Consider the following 10696-nt stretch of genomic DNA (forward strand, 5'->3'; position numbering starts at 1 on the left):
TGCTCAACATGTTCTCAGTTGTCAAGGGACCCTTATGATCTGAATGTACCTACAGTATAAAAACAGTCAAAGATCTGTGTTACGATCTTTGCCCCAAAAACATATTGCATGTTTTTGGGGCAAATTGGACAGTCTGTAGGTGACCATAGGTGTGAGAGTGAAAGATTGTTTGTTTCTGTGTGGCCCTGTGATGGACTGGCGACCTGTCCAGGGTGTACCCCACCTTTCGCCCCATGTCAGCTGAGATTGGCACCAGCGCACCCCTGCAACCCTCACATGGAGGATAAAGCAGCAGGAGACGAGAATAAATGAAACAAAGACAAAGAAAGACAGGCATGATGTGTACAGTTTATCCAGGAAACAATACATTCATACTTTTATTAGGGCTTGCTTTGTTTCTTAACGCTTCAGCTTACCAAGACATTTTGGAAAACCCTATGCTTCCAACCCTGTGGCAACAGTTCAAGAAAGTCCCTTTTCCCTATTCCAATATGACTGTGCTCCAGTGCACAAAGCAAGGACTATAAAGACATAAATTCCCATAGAAACATGTCAAAATCTTGAGGAAAATCTTCCATGAATAGTGGAAGCTGTTATAGCTGTAAAAGGGGGGCAAACTCCATATTAAAGTACGTCCATGTGTACTTGAATACGTCATTAGAGGTGTGTATTGCTGTTGGTGTAATCGTCAGACATTCCATGACCTTTGTCCATACATGTATAGTGTATGTCAAGGGTTCAAGCAGTTTTCCAGTATTACAGTAAAGTGACAGTATAGTGTACATGCAACCGTCTCTGTGTTTGTCCTGAGGGAAAATGTTGCATTCATTTTGGGCCATGTGGGTTCAAACCTCAGTAACACCACCTGTGGTAACACCGAGCTTAAACATCAGCAAAGACATGAAAAGTTGAAAGATTTGCCTGCCTCAACAAGTCCGAGCTAAAGTGTGCAGAGGCAGCTGAAATGCTGAGCCTGACTCACTTCCTGCCTCCTATCAGCTGTTTGTCCTTTGTCAACAAGGGGGAAAAAAAATCCAACCTCTTCCCAGTTTCTTGAGCAGTGGTTTTAAACATCTGTCGAATGAAATTTCCCGTATGAACCCCTTATTAGACACTCTGTTTGAATGACAGCACACACAGTTCTATTTCCACCAAAAATGCTATTTATGTATTTTTGTTTGATTTGTTTTACAGGCCCTCTGTTTCATAGCACATTTTGAAAACAACTCTTAAGAAAACATATGGAGGTGTTGCTATTGGGTTAAACAAGAAATAATAATATTCTGTGAAATCAGAGTCCACATCATGACCCAGGGAGTGACACTGTGGCAGAGAATGGAACGCCCACAAAGACCGCTGCTTATGACTGGCAGTAATTGGCTTTTAACAGTGGTGGTGAAGATGTCTGTCCATAAAGCCAGCCATATACTGCCAGGACACGCCTCAGACACCAACTACCCTCTTTGCATGGCTTCTGGCCAAACCCGCCGACTGCTTGTTACTGATATTATATGATTACATGAACACATACAAATAGTCAACAGCATCATTGAAAATGATATCTCCCTTGGGCAGCCTGGTGGCCTGAGGGTTAAGCGATCATGATGAACCACAGTGTCCCTGATTTGCTGCCGGCCAGGGAACATGTGTTACATGTCGTTCCCCATCTCTCACTCCCATCATTTACTTGTCAAATGTGTATCATCACAGTCATCAGATACACATATACCCCTACCGCTGCTTACATGCATCCCTGTGGATGATGGGCTCTGTCATATCCTGTTTCACTCGCCGAGTCGCTCGTGTCCCAACCCAGTAGAGTACCGTGAAGCAGAGTAAAGTGGGGACAGAGGAAGTTTGCATTTTTGGTCTGTGGTTGTTGCTACAAAATCAGCACCGGAGCAATGACAAAGAAAGCAGTGACAAACAGAAATGGTTTACATGGCGTGCAACAGCTTTGATCACGCTGACATGGCACAGCGCTGTGATCCTCTGCAGTGCAGCGGAACTTTACTTCCTATATATCAGATTGTGGGAAGTTGTCATCCACTAATGTGAGCCAGATGAAGTCTGACGAATTTCAGCGGCATCAGATCCTGAAAGTTTAATGTCAGTTATTATCTATATGTAGTTTTATCCATTATGTTCAATATATTCCGTTTTCTAAGTATTTTGGAATTACCTACTTTAACCTAGTATTTTATATACTTCACCCTAGACTAAATTACCTTGAGTGGTTATTGAATGGTTATTATTATTCTTATAATTCTGGCATCTGAAAGTATAATAGCATGTCTACAAATGTTCATATTTGTGTGCTATTTGTTTTTGTTTACTTTTGGAATCAGCCTTTTCATTCACATTAAACAGTTTCACACATTAAGCAGTTTTAGGCAAGAAATATTCCCAAAGCTGACTAATAGTCTAGGTTTAGATAAAGTATTATGTGAAGCAGAAGTCGCTCTCCTGTCTGCGACATGAGTCAAGCCTGTGGCCTCATGTACTCCCACAGTCCCATTCAGATGACTGTACACAGCTCTATGGCAGCTGTTTTAAGTTTGTTCATGAAATTATATCTGTTGTATTTATCACATTGACTTATGACTCATTACAAACAAGCAGCTATGTTGAGTGACACTTGGCTTCCACCCAGGCGTTTGCCTGTTTTGATCCCTTCTTATTTTGGTTGTGTCATTTGTTTTGTTTGTTGTGCTCTAAGGATCACTGTGCACCATGTTCACCCACAGGCATGCATAGTATCCTGGCTAATTAGAAAGGGTTACAAATATTCAGAGACAATACATTAGACGTACCGTTCATTACTGTTTTGGTTTGACTGCCACCATAAAAATGAAATGAACAACATGAATGGCCAGAAATAAAACAAAGGAATCACAGAGGCAAACATCTCGGAAAGCCAGAATAAACTGTTGTGCGAGTTTAGTGGGGTATAAAAACAAAAACGACTCCCAGAATAACTGCAAGAACTAGCAGACTCAGCAGGGCCGGGTAAAGTACCTGGTGATGGTGTCACATTTCCTCCACATCAAACACAGTGATGGCACTGTGCGTTACACAGTCGCTGTGTCCCACCGCAAATTCAACAAACCAGTCGTCATCAAACACAACACAGCTGAACGAAGAGGTTGGCCATGGACCACATTAACTGCAGCAGACAGGATGTGATTTTTGCATTTCTAACTGCCTACTAGAAACATCCCATAAACAGCAGAAACAGTTTGTGTTAATAAGGCAATCCGAAACTAAACAGGGCATGTCACAGCTAAGAAGTTGCAACACTTGCAGCACGGTGCTGAACTGTAAACAAAACAATCTAGACCAGCGTCATCAAATTAGGACATACATACCCTGAAATACATACCCTGGTGTTTTTGTCTTGGTGGGAATAGTGTGTGAAGCTCTGCACATAATGAGAGTTGTCACCTTGAGCAATTGCTGACCTTAAAAAGCCAACTTTCTGACCATGTCTGAGATGTGCGGTGTTTTGTTGTGCTCTGCCTCTCTGTGTTGAAGCAGCCACAGGGAAAATGATGTCTTTCCCGTATTTTCCCGTATGACTCTGTTGTTACATGTTAGGCAAATCCTAACGATTCAGCCCATGTAAGCAGTGAGGATCTTGCTGCTTCTATATGACACTATCCAGTTCTCTGATGACGCAGTTTGTCCTCGTGTGTCAACAGGCTGCACTGCCATTGAGGGGAAACTTTAGGGAAAAAAATGCCACACAAAAAAAATGTGTATTTTTTGAGGTTCTGTGCCAGGCGTATTTTTGGGAGAAGAGTGGTGAAAACCAAATGAAATGTGGCATTTGTTAAAATACACGGAGCCATATTCATTAAGGCTTTGACGCCATGTCAAATTGGTGGCAGATGTTTTCAAAGGAGGCCTGGGGATCTGTTGAGGAGACACATAAAAAAGAAATAACCTTGCATCAAATGACACAGTGCTTATGACAGGCATTCTATTTGAAGCCGCTTTAGTCTGAACGAAACATAACTCACTCGATCAAAGTCAGAATAAATATAACTACACTGTGTAGCTGTTTGTATATTCAGTATTTTGTTCCTGGAACAACGTGTTTGGGGTGGTGTTAATATACATATATATATATATATATATATATATATATATATATATATGTGTGTATATATATATATGTGTATATATATATATATACATATATACATGTATATGTATATATATATATATAAATAAAGAATTTTATTAGCAAAATGAGCATTTGCTAAATCTTTATGGAAAGTTTTTAAATCGTCATGTCAAGCCTTATGAAACTTGTACAAAATGCACTGGTATATATGCTTTACTGAAATGACAACATCAGTGTGTCAACATGTGTGATGTAACATCCATTTATTCATATATGAGGAAGGATACACCCCATCATCAAACCACAGGCAACCACAAGTACTTCACACAGCCTCCTCATTAGGAAATGCAGAGGTACAAGATATCCTTTACCATAAAAGGCAAGTTTCTTGACAAAGGACAAAGGATTCACACCTAATGTGTTGCAATCTTCAAATTAAATAAATATATTTGAGTTGCAGCCATTGTATTGTTTGGTAAACAACTATTCTATAGAGGTTAAGGCAGGAAATACGAGATTTATAACTATATCAGTTAAGGGTAAATGTTGACCTGCATCTCTAAATGCAATCTGAGAGAACACAATCTCTCACTTGCAGCGCAGGCCATTCATGTGGGAATGTAGTGAGTTGATAATCTCAAAATTTACAGATTAAGTTCCTTAGATTGAAAAACATTTGTAGGTTTGTGTTTTGTTGGATTTTCTTTCAACACATGGCACAAATTATGAAACAAGATCCCCTTTTTTGGAATTATACAGAAACATGTGGTTACTCAATGCCACGTAGGACATCCATGTTCTTGCTAATAAATTGGGTTATTTCAATAATGATGCCAGTCAAGACATTTCATCAGCAGCCAGTTCCCCAAATATCTAGTAAACAACAGGTTTGCAATACTGCAAAAAAAATCTTACCTCATCAATTTTACTCAGACATTTCATTCCTTCTTGTATAGCTGATTTTAATGTGTTTTTTAATCATATTATTAACATTATTCTCCTGTTAACATGCACATTTCACGTCTTATCAATTTCAATTACTGCTATAACACCAAAATGTCCAAATTTGGAATTCATTTTAATTCTCTTTCAGTTAAATTACAATAGTATATAGTGCTAATCTAGTACGTATATTATCTCAAGACACTTCACATAGTAAGGTCAAGACCTTATAATTATTATACAGACCCAACAGTCTGTATGCACACACTTGTAGAGATATAGTATTTTCTTGCTTGACTTACAAAAGATTTTATCCAGAATCCAACTTTAGATAAAGAGGAAATTCCTATTTATGAAAAAAGTGGAAGCTTATCACAACTTTAAGCATAAAAATAACACAAGTGTCTGACTGGGTCCCATGATTACTGGGTTATATTCAGGCAGATATACAAAAGTGCTTCTCCCTTATAAATTAAAAGATAATGTACAAAGTACACTCATTAGTTGTATAGATGATTAGGGTGTATTAGGCTTATTTTTGTGATTTTCTTCAAATTCCGAATTTTAATCATGTAAATAATAACTTTAAAAAAAAGGCATAAAAAGTCATTTGTTATTTGGTTAGTAGTGTGGTTTTTCAGATGTGTGTTTTTATTAAACAAAACCATAAATGCAACCCTAATTATTTGACATTAATTGTCTTATCCCCTATAATTGTCCTTGTGTTCTTCTGACACAACATGCCCTTCAAAAAAAAAAAAAAAAAGAAATGAGTTAACCACTTGTTGGGTTAGTTCTTAGGTAAATATAAATGTGGAATGTGGACATTTTGGAAATTCCCCATGTCCATTTAACTAGACATTCTGTCAAGATAAATGTAGGAGGTTTGACATTAGTAGTAGGCGGGGATGAGGTTAAGTGAGTAAGAAGCTGCTCTCCATAAATACCAGGTCCACAGCCCCAACCAAGGACACAAAGCAGAGAGACAACAACAGGAGCCAACAGTCAAAACAAAGAGAGAAGCCAGCGCTGACGGAGAATCACCACTGATCCTCAAGAAGGACGCTTTTATTTTCCTTTGGTGATCACTTGTTCACTGCAAGGCTCTCTGTTTTCTGTTCTTTCTTTTTTTTTCAGCATCCCACAGTAGATCGAAACATGAGAGGCTGTGCTTTAGTTGTTTGTTTGGTTTTGGGGATAGGCTTGCAGGAGGGATGGAGCCTTCCGCTCAAGTCCGTCAGTGTCACCTTCCCAGGAGACATCCTCAAAAACATGACTGACAAACAGTTGGCAGAAGTGAGTAGCAGATGGTTCATTTTGTGTTGATAGATCCTGAAAACAGAATGCAATTAAGCTGTGTAAGGAAGCAATTACTTAAACTGAGATATTAATGACATGAGAAAGATGTTCTTCTGTCTATATGATATATAGCTATATGAGAGTATTACAGTGATTGCAATGGTCAAATAAAAGCATTTACATTGTTCTTTAATCAATGGTTTACTTCATGACGATCTGTGTGATCCAGAACCTGGTGTTATGGTTTGTCGTGTTTTCTTTCAGAATTATCTGAAGAAGTTTGGCTACATAGACAGAGTGCACCGCAGTGACTTCCAGTCAATGACGTCCACCTCCAAGGCTTTGAAGAGCATGCAGAGGCAGATGGGGATCAAGGAGACTGGAGAGCTGGACAAGGCCACACTGGAGGTCATGAAACAGCCCCGTTGTGGAGTTCCTGATGTGGGCAACTACAAAACCTTCGATGGAGACCTCAAATGGGATCACAAAGACGTCACATACAGGTGAGTGCAGAGACAGTATGAGAGGACAACATACAAAATGTATCCAGAGGTTTCATTGTTTGTTATTATTAGCCTGAAATCAGTGTCATTCCGCTCTACTTTGCAGAATTCTGAACTATTCTCCAGACATGGAGAGCTCACTGATTGATGACACCTTCGCCAGGGCCTTCAAGGTATGGAGTGATGTGACGCCTCTGACATTTACCCGCCTCTTTGATGGAACGGCTGACATCATGGTATCATTTGGAAAAGCAGGTAGGTTGCTGTAGAGTGGTCCTTTCATGCATTTCCTACATATTGATATCTTTTGTCACATCTGAACTGTAATTTTTATGAATGTGTTTTTTAAACATCTGTACAGACCATGGAGACCCGTATCCATTCGATGGAAAGGATGGCCTTCTGGCTCATGCTTATCCCCCTGGTGAGGGTGTTCAAGGAGATGCTCACTTTGACGATGATGAGCACTGGACTCTGGGTAAAGGACCAGGTAGGTGATTGTATACCTTAAGATACTACTCTCCATCAACCTTTCCTGTGTAGTTGTCTCCCTCTGGTGTTTTGGTTATACACTGCGTTAAATGAAAACATTATATTCTGTCATCAAAGCTGTGAAGACTCGCTATGGGAATGCAGATGGTGCCTTGTGCCACTTCCCTTTCATGTTCGAGGGCAATTCCTACACCACCTGTACCACTGAGGGCCGTACGGACAACCTGCCGTGGTGTGCCACCACAGCAGATTACAGCAAAGACAAAATATATGGCTTCTGCCCAAGTGAACGTAAGTTTGACAGTTTGGTCAACCAGGGAAATCATAGTTCAGAGGTCATCCAGATGAGGGCTTTTTCTCTTGTGACATGTTGACTTGCATTACCCACTCATCCTTGTCCTTAAATCTCGTCCTGACAGTTTTGTACACATTTGGAGGAAACGCAGGTGGAGCCGAGTGTGTCTTCCCCTTTGTCTTCCAGGGGGAGGAATATGACGGTTGTACTAAAGAGGGCCGCAGCGATGGTTACCGCTGGTGTGCCACAACAAACAACTTTGACAATGACAAGACATATGGATTCTGTCCCACTCGTGGTGAGTGACAGGAACCACAATGCTTAAACAATGTGGCGTGATGCCACAGTGGCCTCTTTTCTTACTGTTGTTATGATGTTGTTTGGTCAGAGACGGCTGTAATCGGAGGCAATTCTGAGGGAGAGCCCTGCCATTTCCCCTTTGTGTTCTTGGGTAAAACGTATGACTCCTGCACCAGTGAGGGTAGAGGAGATGGCAAGTTGTGGTGCAGTACCACTAGCAGCTATGATGAAGACAGCAAATGGGGCTTTTGTCCTGATCAGGGTGAGTAACATAAACATAAGATGCAGAGTGCAGAATGAGTATAGTACTACAGTACTATAGTGTGTATATATAGTACTGGGTTGAGATGTAATTGCGTTCATCATGTTCCTTGTTGTCTATGTTGCAGGTTACAGTCTTTTCCTGGTGGCAGCTCATGAGTTTGGACATGCTCTTGGCCTAGATCACTCCAACATTAGAGAGGCTCTCATGTACCCCATGTACGTTTATATGGAAAACTTCTCCCTGCACAAAGATGACATTGAAGGCATTCATTATCTCTATGGTAAGATTCATGACAGGCTGCCTACAAAACACAAAACAAATCTTATTTCAAATATTGCATTTTAAATGTCAACCATCACTGTTGTAGGATCCGGTCCTGATCCCACCCCACCTCAGCCCAACACCCCCACTACTACCCCATATCCAGACCCTGATGAGACCGACACTACAGATGAAACTGTACCCACTGTTCCAACCACCACACAACCTTTGGATCCAACCAAAGATGCTTGCAATATAACAAAATTCGACACAATCACTGTGATCCAGGGAGAACTGCATTTCTTTAAGGATGGGTAAGCAAATCATTTCTTTCTGTTCTTTACCACAGAAGAATAAATGGTGTGAGTGAACCATCGTAATTTACATAATCTGCTGATCAACAGAGATTATTGGAAGATGTCCAGCAGGAGTGATGGAAAACTCAGTGGACCATTTTCTATTTCTGGGAGGTGGCCAGCTTTGCCCTCAACCATTGATTCTGCTTTTGAAGATCTTTTGAACAGAAACTTGTACTTCTTCTCAGGTAAAGAAACTTGATGAATTAAAGATGTACTGTATAACTGACCATTGACTAACAAACCAGAGGTGCATATATTGATTTTAACTTTTTTATATATTTATAAAGGGAACAGATTCTGGGTATACACAGGGAAGAGTGTTCGGGGACCCCGTAGCATTGAGAAGCTCGGCCTTCCCAGCAGCATTCAGAAGATAGAGGGATCCCTGCTGAGAGGGAAAGGCAAAGTGCTGCTTTTCAGTGGAGAGAGCTTCTGGAGGTGAGTTACAACTATGTTTTATGATTAATCTGGAGAAATCTGGAGAGCTGAAGTAAAGTTGTTGCTGAAATACTTAGACTTAGTTGGTCTTTTAACAAGGTAGTTAAATGTCGCCTCCACTGTGGTTGTTCCCTGTCAAACTTACTGTTAAAATTAGGTTTTACAACACGGCCATTTCTGGAATTTTAATAACATTTCCTGCTATGTTTTTGTGTCTGATCAACACAGATTTGATGTCAAGGCCCAGAAAATTGACAAAGGATATCCCAGATACACAGATGTGGTTTTTGGCGGAGTTCCCAATGATGCTCATGATGTCTTCCAATACAAAGGTAAATAGATATGTTTCAAATATGTATTAATTCTACATTACAAAACACAGCAAACTAAAACTAAATTTAGCATTCAATTGATTTAATTTTAATATTTATGCTTTAGGTCACATCTACTTCTGCCGAGACCGCTTCTACTGGCGTATGAATTCCCGCAAGCAGGTGGATCGTGTTGGCTATGTAAAATATGACCTTCTTCGTTGCACTGATTCTTCATTCTCCCACTACTGAGGAGAAAACACACAAGGATGAGCTCAGAATCGATGTCAGGAAGAATGTGCTTTCTGGGATGTAAATATTTGTCCATGATTGATGTTTTACTACATTGATCTAAGAAAAGTCAAAAGCCCAATACAAGACAGCTAATTGTTATCTATCTATACTGATTCACCCTCAGTCTAATAATATGTGAACTAATATGATATGACGTTATGGTAGTCTAAAATATGAGACCAATAGCCATCATTTTTTTCTCTTAAGCTGTCTAAATGTGATTCAAGACTTGCTGAATAATTTCTTATGTCTGACAGGTTCAGACTCATAACAGTATTAGATTATTTTGATATTCATAGCAATATCTAATATTATATATTTTTGTGTCCTAAAGCTGATTTGTTTAGTATAATTATGTGTGTTTATTTTTCAAAGTGGCTTCAAAGCCAAATACTTGCACTGGAAGACAATGCATCTCTCCTCCACTGAAAATATTTATTAAACTGCTGAGTTTTGTATGAAAGTTTTAACTTAGAATTCAATAAACATTTCATGGAAACTACTGTCTACTGTTCTCAATAACACTTGAGTCTGTAGTAAAGCCTTCATTGGTTTTAAGTTTGAGATAGGTAGGTGTCCAGATTTTTACTGACTGATCCTTTCAGCTCAATAATCCCTTCGGTGAAGGGCAACCAGAACAAGTACGGCGGGAACAACTCGAGTGTCTTTATGAAGATTTATTTCACACACACACAGTTAGTTAGTAGTTAGACAGCAGTTAGGTTGGAAAACCGACAAGTCGCACAGGTTCTGATGGTTAGTTAGACAAAGACACATGTGAAGGTTAACATACAAAAGAGCTTTGATA

General features: G+C 39.7%; 1 protein-coding gene across 2 annotated transcripts; it reads left to right on the plus strand.

The window, feature by feature from the left end:
• The first annotated feature begins 6034 nt into the window (after positions 1-6034).
• On the plus strand, positions 6035-10387 carry mmp9 (matrix metallopeptidase 9). 2 transcript variants are annotated; one of them, XM_058644289.1, is made up of 14 exons: positions 6050-6133; positions 6167-6367; positions 6635-6873; positions 6980-7128; positions 7235-7363; positions 7483-7656; positions 7785-7958; positions 8049-8222; positions 8350-8505; positions 8593-8800; positions 8891-9030; positions 9133-9283; positions 9512-9615; positions 9722-10387. In XM_058644289.1, the coding sequence occupies exons 2-14, from the start codon at positions 6230-6232 to the stop codon at positions 9844-9846; spliced, it is 2061 nt and encodes a 686-aa protein (XP_058500272.1). In that variant the 5' UTR covers positions 6050-6133; positions 6167-6229; the 3' UTR covers positions 9847-10387. The 2 variants fall into 2 exon arrangements, with proteins under 2 accessions (XP_058500271.1, XP_058500272.1); XM_058644288.1 differs by having other exon boundaries at positions 6035-6367.
• Positions 10388-10696: the final 309 nt, after the last annotated feature.

The sequence above is a fragment of the Solea solea genome, chromosome 11 (genome assembly GCF_958295425.1).
Source record: "Solea solea chromosome 11, fSolSol10.1, whole genome shotgun sequence".
In the NCBI taxonomy this organism is placed as follows: Eukaryota; Metazoa; Chordata; class Actinopteri; order Pleuronectiformes; family Soleidae; genus Solea; species Solea solea.

What these genes read in the sequence shown, in the direction of transcription:
- mmp9 (XM_058644288.1), top strand. Translation starts at nt 6,230, where the DNA reads ATGAGAGGCTGTGCTTTAGTTGTTTGTTTGGTTTTGGGGATAGGCTTG. An exon ending in CACAAAGACGTCACATACAG is followed by an intron (nt 6,874 to 6,979) that starts GTGAGTGCAGAG and finishes TCTACTTTGCAG; the next exon opens with AATTCTGAACTATTCTCCAG. An exon ending in AAACTTGTACTTCTTCTCAG is followed by an intron (nt 9,031 to 9,132) that starts GTAAAGAAACTT and finishes ATATTTATAAAG; the next exon opens with GGAACAGATTCTGGGTATAC.